The sequence below is a fragment of the Corythoichthys intestinalis genome, chromosome 5, assembly GCF_030265065.1.
Source record: "Corythoichthys intestinalis isolate RoL2023-P3 chromosome 5, ASM3026506v1, whole genome shotgun sequence".
Classification (NCBI taxonomy): domain Eukaryota; kingdom Metazoa; phylum Chordata; class Actinopteri; order Syngnathiformes; family Syngnathidae; genus Corythoichthys; species Corythoichthys intestinalis.
Window position 1 is genome coordinate 51,793,238 of NC_080399.1, and position 26,024 is coordinate 51,819,261.

At 38.4% G+C, this 26,024-nt stretch overlaps 1 protein-coding gene across 1 annotated transcript; it reads left to right on the top strand.

Moving 5' to 3' along the window:
- Window positions 1–818: 818 nt before the first annotated feature.
- On the top strand, window positions 819–25,985 carry mbtps1 (membrane-bound transcription factor peptidase, site 1). The gene is made up of 22 exons (XM_057836864.1): window positions 819–1,022; window positions 3,884–4,147; window positions 7,157–7,372; window positions 7,450–7,560; window positions 7,674–7,783; window positions 7,897–8,013; window positions 10,761–10,828; window positions 11,013–11,115; window positions 11,775–11,926; window positions 13,088–13,249; window positions 13,714–13,858; window positions 13,974–14,162; window positions 14,296–14,468; window positions 15,200–15,315; window positions 17,114–17,270; window positions 18,984–19,108; window positions 19,211–19,288; window positions 19,373–19,513; window positions 19,630–19,761; window positions 19,877–20,003; window positions 21,273–21,403; window positions 22,276–25,985. Exons 1-22 carry the CDS (start codon window positions 833–835, stop codon window positions 22,470–22,472), a joined length of 3,204 nt encoding a protein of 1,067 aa, XP_057692847.1. The 5' UTR covers window positions 819–832; the 3' UTR covers window positions 22,473–25,985.
- The last annotated feature ends 39 nt before the right edge of the window (window positions 25,986–26,024 follow it).

The following is a 26,024-nucleotide window of genomic DNA, read 5'->3' on the forward strand; positions in this document are numbered from 1 at the left end:
ATTAGTTTTTAAAAACAGCCATAATACTTTGCCTTATGTTTTGTTCATAAACTTAATGCAAAAACACAACGAAAAGTACTTCGGTCATTTTACTATGGCTCGGTGCAGTCCGAACCATCTAATACAGTAAAGTACCGACTGACATGACAGTGGAACTATTAAAGGTAAGCGGGCTCTACAGTTCATTTTGACTGGGAGAGGATGGTAGCGAGCCATTGATTAGGTGTGTATCACCGTCAATGGCAGTTATTAGTTAATGTAAAGAGGACGTTTGATTAAGAAAAACAACATTAGGATTCAGCTGAGTCAGGTCAGCGATATTCAATGATTCAGTTCAGTGATTGACCATCTGTTACGGTCCTGTTTTTGTTGGCCCAATGTTAATAGGGTTTTCCTTCCTACCATATGTGACAAGTCTCCACTGCTCATCTAGCTAATTATTGCTTTCACATTTCTTTCCAGGTGTAAACGACAGTGGACAGCCTTGATTGATAAGAACTCTTCATTCATTACGTTTCCTGTTATCCTCCTGTTTTCCTCAACTTTCTGGACAGATTTTCATCTCCATTTTCAGCATGGCACCTGTGTTCCTACTCTGGCGGTGTCACTGAACTCCACCTTTGCCTGCCACCATGGAGAGAAAACGCAGAAAGAAAATATTCTAGCTCCTTAGAACATTTTCATTATGGACTTACTTTTGGAGCTCTGGAACTGATATATTATTCCATTCCCCTTACCCTGATACAGATTTTAACTGGCCAAAAACTGACACTTTTTCAGTGTTTCAAAGGGATAAACAAAATACACGGTTTGTGTAATTCCACAGCACAAAATGCTGCTACTACCAGTGTGGGTCTCGATGCTTATCGGCCTGCTTGCAGGCTTCTTGCCTGTGGTAGGGATGCAGCCATCACTAGAAGGAAAACCTGGCCCTAGTCATAGCCCTAACTTGGAGTCTCCAAACTCTAATTGCTCCCAACTTACTCTCAAATTAGAGTTCTCCTCTCAGGTGGTGGAACATGGTAAGAACATGTTTTTATTATATATTTTTATTTCAGCTATGTCATCGAAACCAAGAGACAAATTCTGATGAAACTTGTGATGAATAATTTTTCCTGTTCATCCATTTCAATTTCTTAGACATAGCAGTTTCTAGTATTTAAAGTGCCTGTGACACGAAAAAGCATGTTTATTTCATAATACACGTGGTATTTTATGCCCCTGAATGATATGGGCCGCTTGGATGTGTGTGGAAGCGATCGCTATTTTTATTTAATTTTTTGAATCCCGCGCCATGAAAATGAGTGACTTCCGGCTTCGGTCTTGCATTGAGGAGGAGGGCGCTGTGACGTGTACGGTAGAAGACGTCCTCTTCACGCTACAGTGTACTGTTGTGTATGAGGACGAAGGATTCAGCTGATTTTGCGGATTAATACGTTTATTTTTTGCATCACGCCAGCCAAACGGCTGTAGAAAAATCATTCTGTATGAGGGAGAGGCGTATGCGCCTTTTTGGAGTTTCAAAAGGTTCCCATTCACCGTGGATATTTACTGTGGGACCATTGGCCTTACGAGGAAGTGAGTAAACATCTTGTTTTGTATTATGTCAAATACGAATACAGCGATTACAAAGTAAACACTACAAACTTCCTTTAAATGAAGGACTACTTACGTTTGATCATTGATAGGCATGTAAAAAGCTCTCCTAATGCTCATTAGCAGCAGCACGTTAGCTGCACAACAACTCCAGCCACCCTCCTCCAGGGAACGAACTGTAAATTGCTCTCCGCCGGGCGGTTTGCCGATCCTCGATGACAATCGACAACCGAGTCGTCATGTCAAATAATCCAGGATAGTTATGTGTTATTTTCCGCTTCGAAGAGTTTGAAACATCACTCGGTTCGGGTTAGCATGTTGGCTAGCTGTCACGCCTTCTGGTTTGTTTACATTCTTCGAAGCCGGGGAAGGGAAATGACATATGTCCGATTTAGGTGTCATAAAATATCGTTCGGGAGGTGCGACAGTAAAGGTGAAGTCGACAGTTTTGACCATTATGGAGTAATTTTGCCATGTCCTGAATGAATGCATTTTTATTATTTCATATTCCATTCAGCACAAGACTGTTATTTGTCATGACCATGCCATTTATTTAGCAATTGGGGAAAATACTTGGATAAAAAGAATATCCTGTAAAAATATTGAAGTAAAGAGACAGAAACAATGACATTTTGCCGCTCTCTTCGTCACGTTTTCCTCGTTGTGAATAGTTCCCCCTCGACGGGCTGACTGGTCCTTCTCAAGCCATTTATATAGCTATTGGGGAAAATACTTGGATAAAAAGAATATCCTGTAAAAATATTGAAGTAAAGAGACAGAAACAATGACATTTTGCCGCTCTCTTCGTCGCGTTTTCCTCGTTGTGAATAGTTCCCCCCTCGACGGGCTGACTGGTCCTTCTCAAGCCATTTATATAGCTATTGGGGAAAAATACTTGGATAAAAAGAATATCCTGTAAAAATATTGGAGTAGAGAGACTGAAACAATGACATTTTGCGGCTCTCTTCGTCGCGTTTTCCTCGTTCTGAATAATTCCCCCTCAATGGGCTGAATAGTAAAACCGATGAGCCCAGTCTACCGCTGACATCATCCACCTGTTGGGGACTCTAAAGCCCTAAAATGGTAGGCGCGGCTAACCGGCAGATTAAAAGATTAATTTCTCGTCATCTGTGCTTTGCTAAATTGTTGTATATAGTCTAATCGTCTCAAAATATGATTCTAATTCACATAATAATGCCATTTAAGACTTTTTTTCTCGTGTCATATGCTCTTTAAGGCAGGTTTGTCATGGAAATAATTACCGTAATTTCCATAATAAAGTGGTCCTGATGATAAACTGCAAAGCCCAAATTTCTCAATGTAAGAAAAGAATCCATTTATACACAGCACCTAACTATGTGATGCATGCAATCATGTGGCACACATATGGCGTATTTACATAGAGAGTTGTTACAAATAAGAATTTAATCGAGCAAAAATATATTTAATAACCAATAATAACCAAAATAATATCGGCATTAAATGTGCCTTCGCATGCAGCAGCCTGTAGAAGGCCACTTGTCTCAGTAACAAGTCCCACTCGTCTTCTCCGAGGCAGTCTGAAAGTTAAAAAAATTAACTTGAAATAATCCCCGTCGTAGGATTTACGCTGGGTTAATGGCAACAGCGCTAGCACTATTGTAGCAGTTTTGTTATAGCACTAGATCTGTGAAATACCCATGACCAGCCTTGTTCTTCTGTATTTAGTATAAAGCATAGAATGGAGCCATTGTCACCAGCAGTCCCATGAGTTCTGTTTGAGAACAGCTAATCTGCGCTAGCATAGCATCCTGTCGTAGTGGCAAATGGTGGATATCCACCCTTTTAAAAGTGTTCTTTTGTACCTGTACAGAAAATAGGATGGGGCATAAAAGCCAAAGGGTGTAAAGTGTTACCATTTCTGAAATCAAATTTGAACTTTCTCATTGTTTGGGGGTTTAGATTTTGTGATTTGACCTTTGCTTTGACCTCGACCTTCACTCTGTTGAACACCTGACCTTGACCTAACCAAGAGAGAAATTCAAAGGCCGACCTGTACTCTGCAATAAATACAAATTTAGATCGGTAACACAGTAATAAGCGCAATTTCTGCAAAGTTTCATAAAAATTGGAGACTGTTGGGTAAACACGGTTGAGTGAACTGGCATGTAATGATCCATTGAGGCAATTCACGCTGATGTGTAAGCAGTTTGTGGTACATGTCCTTGAAATGTTATTTGATAACCACAACACTTGATGTTTTCATAAATCTATGTGCTAAAACAATCTTTCTATGCTTTGAATTCAGAGTACATTGTGGCATTCACGGGGTATTTCTCGGCCAAAGCACGCTTCCTGTACATAAGCAGTGCCCTACGAAACGTAAAGGATGGAACGCTGGATTGGCACATCGTTCCCAGGGAGAACCCAGCTTCTGACTTCCCCAGTGACTTTGAGCTGGTCCACATCAGACAAGCGTCACCTAGCAGTTTTCTGACCTTAGAAGACCACCCATACATCAAGAGGGTCACTCCACAACGCAAAGTGTTCCGTTCACTCAAATACGTTTCCTGTAAGTATGGATATTTAGTACTGTGCTACTAGGAAAGTGGCAAAGAATCATGCTTGCTGAGATTATTAATGCATTAAGTACTGTCGTGTAAATTACGGATTTCTAAAAATGTGCGAAAATATGTTTACTTGTTATACAAATTCTGTTTATTAAATCATTGCATAAGTTTTCCAGTAAGTATTAAAATGGGATTTGGCATCCAGTAAGTCTGGGTTTGTTGATTTTAGGTGGTGAATGTGGATGTGTCTAAATATATGTGTGTGTAGGGGGATGGGAGATGGGACAGAGAGGGTCTGTGTTTGCTCGCCCATAGTGGGTGAAGGTGAGTTCATGTGGTGGGGCTCGCCTGAACAGCGGGGTACACCCTAAGCCTAGCACGGGGTTTAAAATTTTTTTTAAAAAGTCAGTGTAGTGTGCACCAACATTTAGCTGATGTTTTTTTTTTGTTTTGTTTTTTTTGGTCGACTAATTAGCTGAAATTGTTTGTTGAGATGTGAAAATAAATATATTGTATCCACTAATAATTAAAGACTCTAATAATAATACAATATATTACAATATTTTAGTGATAATGTATACCTGTATATTATTATTATCTCTTCGGTTCTTAAATTGTTAAATTTACACCCTCAAAAATACTTGGTTATCCAAGTACTGTACCACCATAATGACCAACATGAAAATACAGTTGCATAGTAGACCCAAGTATTTATGTACAGTTTTACTTTTAACATTCCTAGATATTCCTATATATATTTTTAAAAAATGAAGTTGCCTAAATACTATTGAATCTACTAAATTATTAAAAAAAATATCAGTATAGATGTACTCCAATATGAAAAATCCTTTAAAGTTACCTAAATAGTCTTAAATTTACTGAAATAATGTAGGTTACCTAAAAAAATCCTAAATCGGGTTAGGAACCTTTCCGCTGAGAGAGCCATGAACACCACATATTTTTAAATGTAATTCCGTGAGAGCCATACAATATGTTTAAAACTAAAAATACAAGCATGTGTGCATCTTGTGTAATTTCAACACTTTTAAAGTACAATAAATCTCTGAATTATTTTTAATAATAGTTATGCTGCTGCTTATCAATGATGAGTATTCTTACCATTAATGTGACTTCTGGTGCTGCATGGTTTTGCTGATGGCCTTGTAGTCTGGTTGATACTTGCAGGCGTTGAGAAACTTATGCACGGAGCACTATCAGCGCGCACCGCAACAAGTTTATCCATCGATATATTTTTTCCTTTACTGAACTCAGTGAAGGACTTGAATAAATCCTCCCCTCTTGTTTTCCCTTTCATAGACAAAACCTTGCAGTCACGCTGAGCAGCGATAAATAGCTTACGTCTGTTGACTCACCCAAAGCGAGAGAAAAAACGGTGCCGCATTTATGTTTTTATGTCCTGTTGAAAAGTACGATACTCCTCGTCTTTTCTTTTTGCCATCTTCTCAAAAGGGTTTCTAAAATTAGATAACAACGATGAAAACGAAACTGAAAGCGAGGAAAGTTTACTTCCTGATCGCAAGCACACGCGCACATCGTCCGCTATTTTCGACAGCTAAATACCACAACCCCATTTGAACAGTGTCTCTGCCTCATGCCTATGCGATTGATAGATAGAGAAATAGATAGACACAACGACATGTATGTTTGCCACTTTCCTGCTAAAATTACTGCAAACCGGCTTTCTAGTCGTCTGTTGTAGTTTATGGAGTACGTGTCCCGTGATCACCCTGGACTCACGCAGTCAATGGCATGGGACTTCGGGGGATCTAATGTCGCACATCTAAGTTGCTATTTGATGATATCTTGTGCGAAGTTCGGGAGTGTTGTCGGAGCATTAAAAAAGTTAACATACGCCGCAAAAGTCACGTCTGCTCATTACTGCACAACACCAGCGTATGATCGGTGACCGTCGCAGTTTCGCACAATGCGCAAAGGAGTATAACCAAACTTTTTTTAATAATTACATATTTGTCTGCGAGCCAGATGCTGCCGTCAAAAGAGCCAGATATGGCTCGTGAGCCATAGGTTCCTGACCCCTGTTCTAGATGTACAATGTAGAGATAGACCAATTATCGGCCGGGCCAATTATGTTATGCAATGGTATTTGGAAATTTGACGTGTATCGGTGTCGGCCTTTTTGTTAATCCGACTGGCCGATGTGAAAAATTCAATTTAAAACTGGATTTTACAGTATGCTATATTTTATATTTCTATGATTAGTAAACCTGTTTTTATATTTGTGGTTATTAATTTTCAATGGAAAATTTTCAGGGAGCTATTTATTTAACCTTTTATTTAACTTTATAAGAGATGTTTATGAGTCTAGGAAATTCAGGCACTTCTGGAGCTATTATTTTCTATTTGTGTGATTCAATAAACATGCTTTAGGCATTTCAATGAACTTCACTGTTTTCATTATTCAATCTTTTTTACGCCAATTTTTAAACTTTTACTGCAAATGAATATCTGCTCCAAAAAACGTTTATCGGCCCCTCTAACTTCTAATAATCGGTATCCGTCATGAAAAATCCATATCGGTCAAGTAATCAAGTACTTCCTAAAAGTCACCTACTGTAAATAATACTATATATAAACCTGTCATCCCTTGAAAGTTGTCTTATTTTTTAATTGGAGAAGGGACTACTTCCAGAGATACGGATAAGCCCTTAATTAAAATGGATATTTAAAGAGGCCCACCCAGGCAAAAATCCTCCCTGTGGCGCTGTCCTGCAGTTTGGTAATTGACCTTTTGACCATCTGTTCTAATTATGAAGAGCTTGGAGAGCTTAATCATGGGTGGTGTATTCAACTTCACACCACTGTGAGACAGTAGAACCACAAGAGATGACTTGCATTAATGCTCAACACTTCTGTAATGAACACCCTGAACATGTGGGTAAAGATACTTGCATTAAACAATTTGACTGCTTTGTAAATATTTTAGTCAGTGGACCAAATTATTGTCTGATTGTTGAAATGTGTGCCCTCAGCACCCGAAACGCCTGCGCCCTGTGACACTCCCCAAAGGATGCAAAAATGGCAGTCATGGCAATCATCCCGGCCATTTCGAAGAACCAGTCTGTCACTGGCCTCAGGTTTTTGGCATTCTACTGGGCGCCACTCCAGTCGACGCTTGCTACGAGCAATCCCTCGCCATGTTGCCCAGATCTTGCAGGCAGACGTGCTCTGGCAGATGGGACACACGGGTAAGCACGGTAAATGTGAAGATTCCCAACTTAAGATACTGAAACTCTATTTAATGTCTGCATATGGATATGTGCAGGTTCTGGCGTTAAGGTGGCAGTGTTTGATACAGGCTTGAGTGAGAAACACCCTCATTTTAAAAATGTCAAGGAAAGAACCAACTGGACCAATGAGAAAACACTGGACGATGGTGTGTAGTGCAAAATATCACACTATTGTTATTGATGAAGACACATGCTGATGCGTTTTATTGTGACTGTCAGTGTAATTGCATCAGCGTAAAGAGGTTCTTTATTCGTCTAGGTTTGGGTCATGGCACATTTGTAGCTGGAGTGATAGCCAGCATGAGGGAGTGTCAGGGCTTTGCTCCTGACTCGGAGCTGCACATTTTTAGAGTGTTTACAAATAATCAGGTACACTTAAATTTAAACACACCCCTTTCCTGACATGTACCAAATCAACAAAAAATATTGAGTAAGTACAAATGATTGTGCATGATTTCTTTGGTTTTCTTTTTTCCATCCAGGTTTCTTACACATCATGGTTTCTGGACGCCTTCAACTATGCCATCTTGAAAAAGGTTGATGTTCTCAACCTTAGCATTGGGGGCCCCGACTTTATGGATCACCCTTTTGTTGATAAGGTCAGACACGCTTGAGTCTCTCAAGGTGGTTAAATGAAATATTTGGGCCATACCCAGAGTGTCTGCCTAAACGTTTGCATGCCACAGTAATGTTCACATTGGTGTTCTACTCTAGTATGTACAGTAGTTGCATGCTTACAGTTTGGCACCCGTGATAAGCACAACTTTTTTATTTCACTGTAATGTATCAGTGTAAATATTCAATTTGAGTAGATAGAGTTTTATTAGTAAGAAGTCAATAAAATACTGTCAATTTCTCGTCAGATAAAATTCTTTTGTTACCACACCCAGGTAGAGCACCCTCCAGAAACATTTATTGGTAGACACTACATTTAAAAATGTTGAACTAAATACATAAGTATTTTGGGTTTACTGTGGCTTATTTGAAACAAAGACGACAAAGGCAGTTGCTTGATTCAACCCTTGCCAATCTAGTATTTAAAAGTAGAGCTTCTTCCTTTTGTGGCCACGTTACATATTTGTAAGGAATTTCAGAATACAGTATATAGGAGACATGCCAATGATTGTAAGAGTACGGAGTAAGAGATTGTTGTTAAGATGCTGTATTAGCTGTTGTCCTCGCCAACTACTGTATATGTGCAATTTTTCACTGAATTTTATAGGAAATAGTTTTCTTCAAAATTAGAAGAGGACCTCATGTTGTCTTTGTTAACTGATATTTAAGACTTTTTGGATGAGCTTGTAAGAGGTTTTATTTAAATAGTTAGATTGAAAGTTGGCATTGCTGCTATGACTTGGATTTTTCTAGAAGGAAACCATCTTTGCTTCTTAACTCAATTTTATTTTTATACTGTATTATAGAACAGATGACATCAAACATTAATACAGTCATAACCGACCAACAAAAAGAGTATCGTACTTCACCACTTGGCACTTGGCCACTTGGAAATTGACATGACCCCCTTACTCACTTGACTTTTTGAGTTAAAAGTTATAAGCTCTTCTAAAACAGGATATGGAGCATCAAGAAACAAATGTACCTCTTTGAACCTTTGTTATGGTTCTGCAAAAATTTGATTGTGAACAGAAAAAAATGATTGAGCTGAGTGTACTGGAAAGCTTGTGGCAGTTATTGAAAAGAAGGGTGTTTCAATCGGTCACTGACTGAAGCTGTTTTCTCCCTGCGTTCAAGTCACACTTTTTGCAAGCTTAAAGGTCATTGTCGAAATCCTAGCCTATCTCTTTGCAAGTTAACAGCAGAAGTGAATATTTGGGTTATTCTTGGGCTAAACATATGTCAAGATACTATCGTCTCACTAAGCCGATCGCAATATCCAATAAGTCAATCACACGTTAAATAAAAATGAGGGCGGTTATTTTCCCAGCCGCGATTTATCGCCGCGTGCGTGTGCTGCGTACACTCAGCACACATGCATGTTGATGGCATAGGAGACACCAGTTCCTTTCACAGATGTTTACGGGTCATCAACACACCATAGAATTAAAGTTCGGATATACAAAATAAGGAAACACATCTATATTAAACATTGTTTTAAATTGTTAGCATTGCTAAATTGAGGCTAATGGAAAAAAAAAAACAACTTACTAACCACTTTAGTTTGTTAAATTATATTTTAGATTACAAAAATTACATGGTAAATTCATTGACAGTCTTCTCCAAAATGTAAACCTGCGGTTAAAAGGTGACACTTCAAACACTGAAACTCGCTGGTTTACAGCATTTGCAAACGATGAGAATAAAGGAGTAAAATATATAACTGACGCCACTTTCATGATGAAAAGAGTGTAAAGCATACGGTTAGCGGCTTATCGAACGTACTTCTGGTTAACATTTCAAGATAAAAGCACGTCATGTTCCACATGTAAAATGTAGGTTTTTGGAGTCTCACATACTTCAGATTCTACACTAAGAATTACTTTAAAATGACACCCATTATGGAAAATCAGATTGGCAATGAATAATCCGGCTTCAAATTTGCTAACATGCCCCATTTGCAGGGCAAGATGACAGGCATTTTAGATCAAATAAACACTTTTGATGGGCTCTAATTGGCAGAGAGAAAAAATGGCACTGGCTTTCTCACCTATTTCATATTCTGCACATAGCTAGCTTTCAAATGAGTCATTATGCATTATCATTTTTTTTTTAATATGTTAATGTAGTTTGCGTTTTATTTAATAATATTTTATTGCATTTGAATGGGTGATTCATTAGGTTGTATTGTCACTACATTATTGGTTGAATTGGTTAAAAAAACTGACAATATTATCGCATATCGGCAATAATTTATGAGACAATATATCACCTACTAAATTTTGTTATTGCGACAGGCCTACCTTTCACACTACAAGACAGCACTGTAACGATTTCAGTACACAGATTGTTAAGGGCTTGGCTTCAACAAAGGAAATTACAAAAGGAAAATGTGAAAATATTTTTTTTGATTTAGCTTCCTTAAAATTCTTCACACAAATATTTGCCAAATACAAATACAAACAGTTATTTTTGTGTTTTAAATATTAATGAATGAAGAAAAAGATTGGACTTCACCATGCTTGAGCATCACCACGGACTGTATGTAATTGTGAATGGCTTAACAGCTCATGATGGGGCGTTAACTTGGGTGGGGGTCAAATACAGTATGTCAAAAGGAAATACCCTTTCTATAGCACTGTACGTCTTGTTTTCTGTTCCATATTGTAGACTTAAAACATAATAGTATACTGTGTCTGTGACTTGTTTATCCTGTTCTTTTGTTTCATAGGTGTGGGAGCTCACTGCCAACAGAGTGATCATGGTCTCTGCAATTGGCAACGATGGACCTCTGTATGGGTATGAAAGTCTTTGTTTTGAAGAAAATGTGCCTCGGTTAACACAGGACTATTCTGTATCAGAAACATTGTCCTATTGTAATCAGTATAACCTCTGGTCAGAACCTGTAACAGGAATAATGAGTAATGGTTGCTCCTCAGTATCTTCCTGCGTCTTGCAAATAACTTGAGCATCTCATTGTTAGAACTCTAAACAATCCGGCTGACCAGATGGATGTAATCGGAGTCGGAGGGATAGACTTTGAAGACAACATTGCAAGGTTTTCATCTAGAGGCATGACTACCTGGGTGAGTCGAAGTAGTCACTTTTATATGGTGTACTGAATGTGCAACAACAAAGGATCTTGAACAGGATAATCAGGTTTGCTGTAAAAATGTGAGCGCATCGGTACATGTGCTTATGAATTGGTTTTAAAAATACCGTATGTGGCAGCGGCTGATGGCCTGAGCAAAAATAATAACAATTTTGCACTAAGTGAATAGCTTTAACATACAATGGTTCAAAGGGTTTGATACACACTGTTACACACACATATGTACGAATGAATTATGTTGATGTGCACCATACCATACGTGGCATCCTGCCCTGGTTCACAACTCAGATCCTTTCTATAGCGTTGCAAAAGTGCTCCCTTTGACCAGGAAATTGTCACTTTCACCAGGTGTGTCTGCAACGACATACTCTGGTGCCTATATTGGCAAAGAACAATCCAGATCCGATTGTCTTCCACGTCCACCATGGTTGGCACTGGCATGAACATACAGTTGAATCAAGCTTTATGCTTGAGCGCATGAGAGTAGTGTATGAAAATGGAGCCTTTGTTTCAATACAGCATTGCCGATAAAAAAAAAAAAAGCTGTTTTGTCATTTCTGAGTCATCCATTTTAATTCAGAGTAACAAGTCTCACAGTCTTGCCTCTTGTACCTGGCTCATGTCTCTGTGTAGGAACTACCCGGGGGCTATGGGAGGGTAAAGCCAGATATTGTCACCTATGGTTCTGGTGTTCGTGGGTCAGGAATGAAGGAAGGATGCCGATCTTTGTCTGGCACCAGTGTCGCCTCTCCCGTGGTGGCTGGAGCTGTTACACTTCTTGCCAGGTGTCTCTCTTGTTTTTGTATTTCATTTATTTTTTTGCTCTTTTTTTTCATTTTGACAGGGTTTTTATGCATTATCTGTCGGATGTTCTGTTCCAACAGCGTTTTCAGTCTCATTAACATCTCATTAACAAGTTGAACCAAGCTATGTTAGTAAAGTAATCAGTAAGACAATTTTGTGATATACTGTAGGGGCAGTTAGTCGTATTGCAAATAAAGTGACAAGTAGTGTGATTATTATTATTGCACGATAACAACAAATGTGTAAGTAATGCAGAGGGTCCTTTAGCATTTAAAGTATCGCAGTAGTATGTAGTAGTAGTGTGCACTCCTGATCAGTAAACATTGCAATACTGATTCTGATATATTTTGGTGGTTATTTTAGGTTGTTTCAATGTTTCATTAAAATATGTACATTCTTGTACATATATTCTTGTACAGTTTCAATTATTACAGTACAGACATTTAAAGGCTTTCACTGAAGCAATGTACCTTAAATTATACCTATAAGCCAAATTTTACAAGAAAACTGTATTTGCTCACGTATAAACCACATGTTTCTACATTGAGATAGTTACACCAAAGGACATGCAGCTTACTAGCCTGTAAAAATCTATAAATCAGCAGCACTGGACTATAATCAGTGGTGTTGAAACTAGGGGGAATTTTGCAGATTAGTCAGAAAATTAGAGTATATATGTTTAAATATTTGTCCTCCGCTGTATTCTTAGAAGGCGGGGGCTAAGCGGATGGTTGCTCACCATGGCGCAGGGTAAGAGTTGTTGAATAGATGTGGTTGACCTGACAGTAAGGGTGGGATGGTTAGAGTGGAGGAGGTTGGTGGGATTGAAAGCAATGAGGTTATTGATTGTTTTGAATATAAGGACAGACGCTTCAATATTGATGCTCCTAATAATCGCACCCGGCAATGTTGTTGTTTTTAGAGCAGGTTTTTTTTTTTTTTTCCTGTGAATTTGAGCAGCATACCGGTAATTGTTTTAAATTCACTAGTTTTTCCCAATATACTGTAAAACCAAACAAACACTGGAGATTACTGCTCAATTCAAAATAGGAGTCTGTTGACCCCAACCCCTGTCACCTCATATTACGGATTTCAAAAACCAAATGAGTCATGGGTAACCCAACCTGTCTTCTGTCCTCCAGCACTGTGCTGAATCGAGAACTAGTGAACCCAGCCTCCATGAAGCAGGCTCTGATTGCCTCAGCTCGCAGGCTGCCAGGAGTCAACATGTTCGAGCAGGGCCATGGGAAGCTGGACCTAATTAGAGCTTACCAGATTCTCAATAGTTACAGACCACAGGCCAGGTGTGTGACCCACTTGAAAGCCCGTAAAGAAGTTTCTAAATGACAAAAGTGTGCGATTCATGTTTATAATGAGTATAAGAGTATAATGTACGTTTCAAAGCTATATTGTGCAACCTTGTTGGTGAGATTTTAATAGGACTTACGTATCCCTTGAGAGAGAACTCTATTATAGCAATCGATAAACAACCTGTCAAAAATGTGGCTCAGCAAAGCCTGTCTTTTCCTCGTTTTGCTCAGTTTTGCAGCTGTAGTTTAAGTTGATACAGTGATGATGTAATGCAAATTTAAATTTTGTGACTCATGTGAGTCATGATAACTCAAAACATTTACCATTATTTCACTTAAATTAATCCGTTGCTTTTGCCAACTCAGACAAGATATACAACTGCTATTTTACTTTTGTAGTGTAAACCTCTTTAAAAAAAATACAAATCCATAAAAAATAATGTCCTTTTTTATTCCAGCCTTTCTCCCAGCTATATTGACCTGACTGAGTGTCCATACATGTGGCCTTACTGCTCTCAGCCCATTTACTATGGTGGAATGCCCACCATTGTTAATGTAACTATTCTTAATGGCATGGGTGTCACTGGACGGATTGTAGAAAAGGTAAACACATTTTTCAGTCGAATTTATGTCATCAAATTAACCACAACTGCATAGATACTATACATAACCTGATTTTCCTTCATGATGTCCCTAAATCTGTCTCGCTCCTATTCAGCCTATTTGGCAGCCCTACCTTCCACAGAACGGTGACCATATTGATGTTGCAGTCTCGTATTCGCCAGTATTATGGCCATGGGCCGGCTACCTCGCTGTTTCTATATCTGTAGCCAAGAAAGCCGCGTCATGGGAAGGAATTGCCCAAGGTCATGTAATGGTGACGGTGGCATCACCAGCAGAGAATGATGTGAGTTTGTAAAGCCACACTTATTATTTTTGAAATTGAAATAACATCTTTTGTCATTGTAATCTGCATAAATGGTAAAACTATACCTGTGCATTTTGTAAAAACAGTAATTTCTCCTCCTAACTTGTAACAGTCGGAGGTGGAAGGTGAACTAACCTCCACCGTGAAACTGCCAATTAAGGTGAAGATAGTGCCTACTCCTCCACGCAGTAAAAGGGTGTTATGGGACCAGTACCACAACCTGCGTTACCCGCCTGGCTACTTTCCACGAGATAATCTCCGCATGAAAAATGATCCACTTGACTGGTATGCGTTTGTTGAATATCAAAATATCTAGGGATGTCCCGATCGCATATTTTTGGACCAGAGTCTGTCACCTGATTTTGAGAATGTGCCAATACCGAGTCCCGATGTGATACCGGGGGGGGAGGTTGTTTTTTTTTTTAACAAAAGAATATTACTGTCCTACTGTATGCCTTCATAATGCATATAATTTTTAAACAAGAATAACGTAGAAAAATGCTTGTCTCTATTAAATGCTTCGTTGAGTGAGTCCACTCAACACTCTCAACACACGCTGCTGAAAACAACCTCCCACTTACACAATGAGTTGCCACAGCACACTTATGCAAGTCTAACGATGATTGACACATATGTGCCTTTGGTTGTAGAGCTACCAAGCTTCTCTGGCAAGATCGAAGCTCAAAACTTGTCAGTCAGCGTTTACTTTAAGTACCAAACAGCAAGCTGGACAGTTTGGCCGCTCTGCTTTGCAAGAGTGAGGGTGAGAGGCACTGTATGAGTATGAAGCAGAAAAACATAAATATATTTTTTAGATTAAAAACCCGATCTTTTTCACCCGATTCCAATCCTCTGAAAAATAGCACGATCGCCCTGATTTCCGATCACATGATCGATCGGGACGTCCCTAAAAATGTCTGCTGCCTCTCACACTAGCAATTCTAAATTTGAAAAATTATAAATCAATTTCTGACAAGCCTGTACAAATCCTTGTTTCCCATTATTTCTGTCCCTAGGAATGGTGACCACATTCACACAAACTTTCGAGACATGTACCAGCACCTGAGAAGCATGGGGTACTTTGTTGAAGTGTTGGGCGCCCCCATCACCTGCTTTGATGCCAGCCAGTATGGTAGGAATATGACATTCTTTTTTCCGTCCTGCTTATTCTCACAAGGGTCACTGAAGTAGAAATACAGATAAACATTGTACCTTAATGGATATAAATGGTATCCACACTCTTATTTAAATGCCAGGGTTTTGGAATTCATAGACATGTAGAAAAAACTACATTGTGAATTTGCTTTCACCTTGAATGAAACATTCAAGCTTCTGAACTCAACTGGAAAGCAAACATAAATTTTTAAGAGAACAATAAAAAGTGTACAATAACATCATTAACATGTACACCATCAAACTAAAATTTCGTTGCTCTGGGGTTTTATTTCAAACTAAAATTTCGTTGCTGTGGGGTTTTATTTCAGCACTCTTTTTCGGTAGGCATCTATCAAGGTGACATATCTTTGAAGTGGCAAAATCTTCATTCTTTGTAAAAGCATTCGTAATCTGTCAGATTGCTATTGAGTAAATTGTGAGTAGAGCTGCATGATTAGTAAATATTTTGTAGTTAACTGGAATATGTGAGAACCTGTCATATGCAGTTAAATTACATGTGGCAGTTCTTTGGCTTTATCTGTACAGTATATGAAAAACCCAACATCAACATATCATCATATATCATGGCCTCCAACGAATTGGTACAACGTAGAGAGTAAATCTGAGTAATTAGCACCAGAGTATTTGATTGTGTGAATTGAGTTTTTTTATTTTTTTATTTTTTTTTTATTTTAAAGCCGGCCACTTAAGTTACCAAAATGAGGCGAAATTACAAATATTACAGTTGCCGAATGCAGAAGGGCTTACAAGGAAATACTTGACGGTAATTTTCATCTAGTTAGGTTATAGTTCTGAGATCATCACACATGTACATATAAACACAAATAGTATGTCATTCTTATTTTATTGCAGATATTGATCGCAGTAAAACCTTTGGACAAGATGATTCCATTTTTTTATGCAAAACGGTGAATAAATCACAATTTCACATTATCCCACTGCGACACCCAAATCCAAACAACAATAGGCCAGTAGGAAAGCAGAATCATGTTACTGAGGATCATTGGAAGGATTCTGACCAATAGGGCAGCAGAATAATGTTATTCAGGTTGATGGGAAAGATTCTGACAAATAGGGTAGCAGGATCTTATGGCGCGACATTTAAAATTTTCTGCCAGTGGGGATTACATGTCTTTTATAGTATGTATTACCTTTTGTATGCTGAATAATTTTTTGTAATATGAAGCAAAAAAAGCTTCAAAAAAACTTTTCGTATAATGGATTTTTCGTACGTTGAGGTACAACTGTACTTGAATACGCTGGAAAGTTGCGTGCACTGACAATAAAAACCCTTTACCTTAAAAAACCTTTAATCCTTTGATATGCCAAACAAGCTCACAAATTCTTGCGAATTGTAGACTTTCATCCCTAACAAGAAACTGACAACATGTACGGAATCAGTGACAGGGCTTTCCAAGTGAAAAGAAAGGAGCACATTGAAATGCAATTATGAATGCCACTGTGCTGAACATTGTGGACAGTCATACATTGCGCAAGCATTGATTGATATTGAAAACTTTGAACTATTTGACAACAGACGTACCATGTGTTTGTGCATTATGGTGATTTATTTGATCATGTTAAATATTTGCTAAACATACTTGTTTGAAAAAAAGAGAAACACTTTCAAATTTTCTGGGGATGTGGTTGCCTTTTAAAGCTAAGACCTAAAAAAAATGACGGGGAGGAGGGATGTTTGAAGCTTATTTGGTGTCAAGAGAAATAAAACAAAACCTCATTGACATTTTAACCAGGCACTTTGCTGATGGTGGACAGCGAGGAGGAGTATTTCCCTGAAGAGATCACCAAGCTGCGAAGAGACATTGATAATGGGCTTTCACTCATTATCTTCAGTGATTGGTACAACACTTCTGTCATGAGGAAGGTCAAATTCTATGATGAAAACACCAGGTACGCCCTACTTGTTTTTCACTGCTCTCTTTAACTCTACGTCGATGTTGCCGGGAATATAAACGGTTTCTTTCAACAGTTTAGTGCTGACTGTAAACTGTTTATTTTTGACACATTTTCCTCATTAAACTGCATTCACCTCACCAAAAGATTAGCTGTGGTTGGTAAATTTTCAGTACATGCAAAATCTACCACATTGTTAAATTCTGAGATTTACTTGCATCTCTTCAATGCACCATTCACATTCTCTCCAAGCCTTACCGGCATTGAACGGATTACCGGTGCATATAGTTAAAAATAGAATTTACTTAAGGGATATGCTGATAAAGCCTACTTTATTGAATGGCATTTACCTAATCATGGACTGGTAATTTATGCATGGGTGTGCTGGCCATTTTAACCCCTTTAAGTGCCAAAATTAGGACAAACAACATTGCTTTCTTATACAGGCCAGAGCTGCAAGTGTGGTGCCTCATTTAGTTACTACTTTAAGCCAAAAGATGACATACATCTGGAAACAGCAATGTTTTTTGTCAGATTTTTGTGATATTGGCACTTAAAGGGTTAAGTGCCGTTCACGTTTTGGAAATTACATTTATTCATTTATTTTTTCTTAGTTTTTTGTTTTTATATAAGGAATAATGTTTTGTTAAGGTTTTGTGTGGTCTAGCATTAGCTAAACTCACACCATATTGTTTCTAATATATTTTGTCAATTAAAAAAATGGTACTGTACTGTATGTCAATTAGGCCTGTTGCAATAACAAATTTTAGTTGGCGATAAATTATCTCATAAATTATTGCGATATTATTGCGCCCCCCAAAACTTTTTTTTTAAACCAATTTACAATAACACAGTGAGAATACAGGATATATTTATAGATAAGGTACATCCATTTAAACGCAATAAATGTTTACTCTTAAATTCAAAAATAGTTTTTAAGAAATCACAACTAAAAAGAATGGACTATGCCCCTTTTAAGTAAAAGACAACAATATTAATACCCCACAGATACACAGAATAAATGAAAAAAATGTCAAGAAAAAAATAAAATTGCACTTAATAACTTAAGCATTTAGACACAGAGATATAAAGTATAAACACAAACAATTGCACTTCAACAACAACAGAGAAAAATAGAGTAATTAGTAGCAGTAATAAAAATTGGCTTCAATAAGTATCAAACAACATTAAACAACTGTAAAACAGTCTCATTTCTTCAGCAATGTATCGGACTACACTTTTCGTGAGGGAACGCCATTTTACATGCTTTCGTTTGTATTTCTCACATCAAGCGAGCACCTCTGTAATTGCCGAGTTACGTGACGACTCCGAGGAAGGCTCTGTTTGTTGCGATGCAGTTTTCTTACCAAGCAGTGAAAACTACAGAGGGTGATAGTGTTTCAATTGAGCATGTAGATTTGTTCTGTTGGCCCTCTTTTTTGAAACAACCTCCAAACACATTTTGCAGACTGGTTCATCCTTTTTGGTTGCCTCGCCATTTTCATTTGGTTTAAAATCAAAATATTCCCACACTGGGGCTGTGGCGTTTGGCTTGGAAATCAGCTCACTCATTGCTGTGCGCCGACAGTGCACTCGGCTCTGCCTCCCGCTACTGAGTGATGGACATTCAAACTCAAATGTTAAAAACGAACATACCCAGAAGTTATCGCGACAGGCTTAATGTCGATTTATCTTTTTTCCCGCTTGCAGGCAATGGTGGATGCCAGACACAGGAGGTGCCAATGTGCCCGCGCTTAATGACCTGATCTCTGTGTGGGGGATGGCATTCAGTGATGGGCTGTATGAGGGTGACTTCACGCTGGCAGATCACGACAGTAATAAATGCACACAATTCTGTGTCAAATTTTACTCACCAGTCCATCTATGATAATCTGGAGATTTAAAACAGAAACTTGAATGTGTCTCTCTCACTGCAGTGTACTATGCCTCGGGCTGCAGCATAGCTCGTTTCCCTGAAAATGGAATAGTAATCGCCAAGAAACTAAAGGACCAAGGTACCTTCAGTCATTCATGCAGCTCTCAGATGTTAACCAGGCGTCTTCAGAAAGTTCTAATATGAATCAGTTTTGTTTTTACAGGTCTCGAGGTGCTAAAGCAGGAGACCGCAGTGGTGGAAAAGGTTCCCATCCTTGGACTGTACCAAACGCCCTCTGACGGGGGTGGGCGTATTGCTCTATATGGTGACTCAAACTGCATAGATGACAGCCACAGACAAAAAGGTAACTTTTTTTTTTGCACCTTTTATTTTCATGCATTTATTTTGGAAAAAAAATCAACCATCTTTGGTGATGCGTGGTAAAAACATTTTTTTCTTTTTTGTATGTCATTCTCTCAGACTGTTTCTGGCTATTGGATGCTCTACTCCAGTACACATCCTACAGTATGACACCTCCAAGCCTAAGCCACTCTGGGAGTAGGATGGCACCTCCCTCAGGGACGGAGCGCTTATTGCCACAGAGATTGGAGGGTAAGTATGAAAAATACAACTAATTATCTATTTCATTTTTTAAGTATTTCTGATGATATAATATAAGAATTAGATGCTAAAAACCAATGATATCAACATTTTTTTCTTTCAACAGGTAATCACCTTTATCGCTATTCAAAAGTTCTGGAGGCTCATCTTGGTGACCCAAAGCCACGCCCCCTACCAGCCTGTCCACACCTCTCTTGGGCTAAACCACAGCCACTCAATGAGACGGCACCCAGGTGTGTTTGACTAGAGTCACTAGACCCAGTTCAAAGTTCATCTGTACAGAAAAGTTGGACCAGAAATTCCCAGCGTGTATTAGTAGTGCGTACGTGGGCTCCCTCTCGTGCTCCTGTAAGAAGGTCATGACTTTGCGAAAAAAATAATTGCTGTATTTTCCGGATTAATCAAAAAGCGTGTTATGAGAACGATGACACATTTAACACCGTGATGCCTATTGTGCCAAAGTAGGCACGTACCAGATCAAAGCAGCCTCATTGTTTTTTTTTTCCCATTTAATTTTGTTTTATTTTTAATCATAGATCCCTGTTGTCGGGAATTTGCATCATAATTAAAATTACAGGTAGTCCCCGGGTCATGACCTGCCTGACTTGCGTGATTTTGACATTAACACGTAGTGGTCTCGTCAGCCATTTTGTTGTTTCCAGTGTTCTTATTTTTCCAGTACCTTGTACCTCACAGTATCTTATTTTTTACTTTATTATTTTAATATGACTGCACAGCCCTTTGGCGAGATCTGTATTGTATTATATTGTTGACTTTTGTTTTACGATGCATGCTTTTATTTTGGGGCAGGAAGTGTAGAGCAGGTAGTACTTCCACACGTGAGTAAAAGCACATGTACACACGAAGAAGAACATATTTGCACACATGAATGCGCACGCACACACTAGGAAGAGCGCATTTGCTCCCACGAAGTTGCGCAACCAAGTGAGAGAAAGAGGGGAAAGATTACAGCTTAGCTCGCTGTCTAGCTAGGACTGAGCTCCAACGTCTTGGCGAGGACAGTACAATGACGTATGATACATTGTTTTTGAATAGTTATTTTGAGATTCAGGGGAAATTTAGGGGTACTTAGAGGGTTAATTCCGATTTACACAAAATTCGGGTTATGTCACCAGCATAGGATTGGAACTCCTTTGTTGCCCGGGGACTACCTGTATATATTTCATCATTGCTATTTCTTTTTAATTTTTTTTTATTTTTTTTTTGTGGGGGGGCTGTTTTCTTTTTATTATTATTATTTTATTATGTATTTTAATTAATCTTAACTTGAATTAGAAAAAACAAAAATAAAATATTATTAAATATATATATTTTTTAAATGCTGGTGTCAAAGGGTTAAGTCGCTTATTGATATTTGTTTTTTGCTTTTAAGCAGTATTTAAATTTAGGAATATTTACGTAACATCTTTTGGGGCCTTTAAACACATTTTTTCTGCTTTTTTTTGTTAATCCTTCTGTATGTGTGCCCATCTTGGTTCTAGTAACCTATGGAAGCAGCAGAAGCTTCTCTCAGTGGATCTAGACAAGGTGGCCCTGCCAAATGTGAGGCCTTACCGTCCCCAGGTCCGACCTTTATCCCCAGGGGAGAGCGGGGCCTGGGACATCCCGGGAGGTGAGTAGTGATGCTCCCATTGGATAACTGTTTTAACGGTCTGAATCATGTATACAAATGTACAGTACAGGCCAAAAGTTTGGACACACCTACTTCAGTGCAACACAAATGATGGTCCAACCCCATTAATGAAGCAAGAAATTCCATCCCATGTGGTTGTATGAAATACTCCATATGTAATATTTGTTTAGTTATACAATAAACCTAAACAGGAAGTGTTAAGAATCAGTTTGAAGAAAAATTAAGTCAGGTCACTAAAGTCAAGTTACAATTATATACCATAATTTCCACACAAGAGCAATATAAATAAATTTGAATTTGAATAGAGCGCTCCTAACAATAACATGCAAAATTTCATAAAATTAAAAAAAAAAAAAAAAGAAACAAAAGTCCATAGACAGTGTTTAAAAGTACTGAGGGGATGCGTTTCCATTGCAGTACACAAGAACTTGGAAGTATTGTCACAAAGACATCATGATGCACTGGGCCGCGGCTCAAAATTTAAATTTAATCAAATGTCATTTATTTTTTTGAAAAAAATAATCGTACTTGCCCCCCCCCCCCCCCCCAAAAAAAAAAAAAAAAAAAAAAGATAAGCCACTTTGTTAAAAAAGCTACAGTTTCAAATGGAGAGGAAAAAATGGGCTTATAGTCTGAAAATTACAGTAATTGTATCCATTGCCCCTGCAGATTTTTGGGGGTTGTTTTGTTTATTATATAATACCTTCTCACTCTAAGATACAAAAATGCAAAAATAAATGGTCTATAACTGTGATTTGCATGATCAAATACAAAATATAGAATATGTATATACAGTAGATATTATACTAATGGTGTCTGAAAATGCTTCCTATGACCTAATGTCTCCACAGGAATAATGCCTGGTCGTTACAACCAAGAAGTGGGACAGACCATCCCAGTCTTTGCCTTCTTGGGGGCGATGGTTGTTCTGTCCTTTTTTGTGGTCCAGCTGACAAAGGCCAAGAACAAACCCAAGCGCAGGAAACCACGCATCAAACGCCCTACATACTTGCAGCAGACAACAACTGGGAAAAACCCCACTGTCTGACCAATTTGGACATGTGGTTGGACAACTGGGTGTGCCTGCATGGCCTGTACATTTCTTAAGCACATTAGCTTTGAATGTGTGGACAACTGAAGTCAAACAGCGTCTTGAGGAGGACAAGTTCGACAAATGGACCTTCGACTATCATTGGTGTATAACAAGTGTCTGCAATGCGGCAAACTGTTTCTGTGCCAATGTCCTTTCAAGCCGTTTGTCTTCTTTTCTGGTGTCATAGACTCGCAACACATTCGTTGGGTTCTTCCAAACAGCCTTTTTTTTGGTTTTTACCTTTCCTTCTCATGTCTGCTCCAAATCTTTTGACCAAATTGAAATGTGTTCGCCTTTTTATATTTATTAATTTTTTTTGTACCTCATTATACAGTACATGCATAGACATGTACACACACCAGACCCCACCACGCAAAAAATGATATGCATAATACAGTGGACCCCATCCTACGAGCACATTCCGTTGCATAACCAAGCTCGTAACGTGAATGTCCGTGTATCATTAGTATATTTTCTAAGAAATAACTGAATTCCAGTTAATTCATGCAACACTTTCCATGAACTCAATGTTGTGCCTAAATAATTAGGGATGTCCTGATCACGTGATCAGAAATCGGGCCGATCGGGCCATTTTTCAGAGGATCTGAATCGGGCAAAAAGGATCGGGTTTAAAAAAAAAAAATGCTCATACGAATATATATACCGTATTTTTCACACTACAAGGCGCATCGGCATACAAGACGCATCCTTAACGAATGGCCTATTTTAAGCGGTTTTCATACATAGGGCGCACCGCATTATAAGGCGCAGTAGTAGTAATACATTGATCCCTCGTTTTTCACGATTAATGGGGACCGCTGCCACCCCCTCCCCAAGCCCCCTGCGAAAATCATCAAAGGAGAGGCAGAGTTTATTTACATTTAAAAATATTTTTTTTATTTTTATTGGGGGGGTGATGACGTTTTTTTCCCCAAAATATAATTTGAAACAAAAAAATGTATATTCGAATGGTTTTGAAGCGCTGCAAATGTTTTTATGATGTGAGGTATATCTATAAAAGGATTTGTAAATGTATACGTGCATATACTGTATAACATTTTTAAAGAAAATACTGTATTTTTAATTGGAAAAAAAAAATCTGCGATGGACTGAGGTCGTCAAGTTTGAAGCGCGATATAGCAAGAGGGGTCACTGTAGTAGTTGTGTTTGGGGTTGCGTTACTAGCTGGAAGGAATGTCATGCCATTTGATATTGATCCATGCATAAGATGCGTCAGATTATAAGGCTCACTGTCCGCTTTTGAGAAAATGGAAGGCTTTTAGGTGTGCCTTATAGTGCGGAAAATATGGTATATTGTATTTTTTAAGGGCTAAAAAGTAACAAACTAATCCAGAAAATATAATGACATTGCCAAAAGGAACAAAATTACATGTTTTATACCCCATAGAGCCACCTGTATCGGTATCGGACTCTGAATCGGCAGATTCTCAAAATGAGGTGATTCATACTCGGGTGCAAAAATATGCGATCGGGACATCCCTATAAATAAAATTCAAAGCATAATTTAAGTCTAAATTTTTTGAAAAATTGAGAGTATAAAAACAATTTTATTTATATGCAAGCACTTACTATGAGGGCTAAAATATAAGTCTAGGCTAAAGCCAGCGACATAACGAAAGTGCGTGCCAGTCGGGCAGAGGAGAGAGTGAACATGCAGCCTTACATACACCATAACATTAAAGGAAACAATGGCATAATATGAGCAAAACAAAATCTTTGGTGTAAGTACAGTTGGGGACATGGTTAATGTTTACTTGTAGGCACAAATAATCCAGATATACTATATTTGACAATAAGAATAAGTGGCATGTGGGGAATCTGTTGATTCGAGATGCTTGGGAGCCATCTAGTTGGATACTGAGACACTTGGGGAGTCAAAGCGAAAAAAAAACAGCTCGCATGCCGCGGCACTCTGACACGCCGAGGGAGAGAAGCTTTTCTGGATTTCGCCCATTGCTCGTATTGTGAAATTTTTCCCTGGTCATGATGCTGGTATTGTGAAAGACCCATAAGGCGAGGTGCTCTTAGGGTCCACTGTAATTGCAAAAGAAACTCCTTAAATACAGAATAATTGCCGTTTCATAAGCATTCAAAAATCATGCTTTATGCATGGTTTCACTTTTTTTTTTTTCTGTTCCCAAACTTTGTACAATATTTTCTTGAGTTCCTAAAACATTGAGACTCAAGTATACTTCATCAATAAAAAAAAAAAAAAAAAAAAAAAAAAGCATTATTAATAAAATGAAAATACTCTGTACTTTACTCACAGTAAAATTTTAAAAAGAGAATGTAATGGTGGTGATGGTGCTCCCTGATGTTTGTTAGGTGAAGGTAATGAAATGCAGGCTCTAGTGATTGATTTATGTCACGTTGCATGTGTGCAAGCGTCGTGCCTTTGTGTTCTCTCAGCAGGTCAAATCATACAAAGTCTGATTCGATCCACTTTCTTGAGTCATTATAAGTATTATTTCAGCTATTGATACAATACATGGCATCTTATATTCATTGTTTTTACTTTTAAAGAAGACTTATGGTGCACAATGTCGTTTGGAAATGCTAATTGATTTAAATGTCCAGAAAAGCCTCAGCATTCGGCAGACATACTGTATGATCAGACATCAATGCTGAGAAAGGGAATTGTATCAAATGACAATATCTTTGATACTAATCACATAGATAACCAAAGTACTTGTTTCAGTGATGAACAACTGGTTGTCATTCATCATTCGGTGATTTTAGTTTTGTGTTATTAGCTCAAATCTGTGATGCCGGCGGATTTAATCAGAGGTGACGTGTGTAAAAGGTCTGAGCCCTGACTGCTTTTCCAGGCCTAATAGGCCAGCTCAGCCTGTGAATCTGTCACCCGTCCACACAGGACAACTAATCTCCCCAGGAACCTTGGGAAAGTGGGAAATGACTGGGGCCAGTTAGCTGTTCTAACAAGATTTGGGGAAAGCTGGTGGTGAGTGGAGGTCACATGCCCTTTTCGCTTCAAGGTTCCCAGGTGCCAGAATGTTCGTGTCTGGCCAATCCGGTCAACCACTCACATACTGAATCGTCAGAGACACCATGGCGACATGTTAAACCTTTTGCCCCACCTACCCCTCCGATTCTGCTCCTCCATTATAAGTCCCATCAACCCTTACCTCATAGTTCATGTCCACGGAGGGTTATCACACATCCAAACCCAAGTTGCCCCATGGAAGATTAAAAAAAAAAAGTGTCATGTGGTGTGCTCAAGTAAAGATATTTAAATTGTGACCTTACTTAGATCTTGACTTTAATACCCGTGACCCGTGACCACTTAAGCCATTTAGAGACATCCTGTCCAAGCCTTAAGATTACAATTGCAGCATCTTAGACATTTTTCCTCACTTTATGAATCAATCCTGAATCAGTCAATTATTGCTGTTGTATCACCAGGTTTGCATAAACAGTAGTTATATATCTAAAAAAAAATATAGAGTACAACCCATATAGACCAGT

Coding starts and splice junctions, on each gene's coding strand:
- mbtps1 (XM_057836864.1), top strand. CDS start 833: ATGCTGCTACTACCAGTGTGGGTCTCGATGCTTATCGGCCTGCTTGCA. Junction 13,859..13,973: donor CTGGACGGATTGTAGAAAAG/GTAAACACATTT, acceptor GCTCCTATTCAG/CCTATTTGGCAGCCCTACCT. Junction 19,289..19,372: donor CAAGAAACTAAAGGACCAAG/GTACCTTCAGTC, acceptor TTGTTTTTACAG/GTCTCGAGGTGCTAAAGCAG.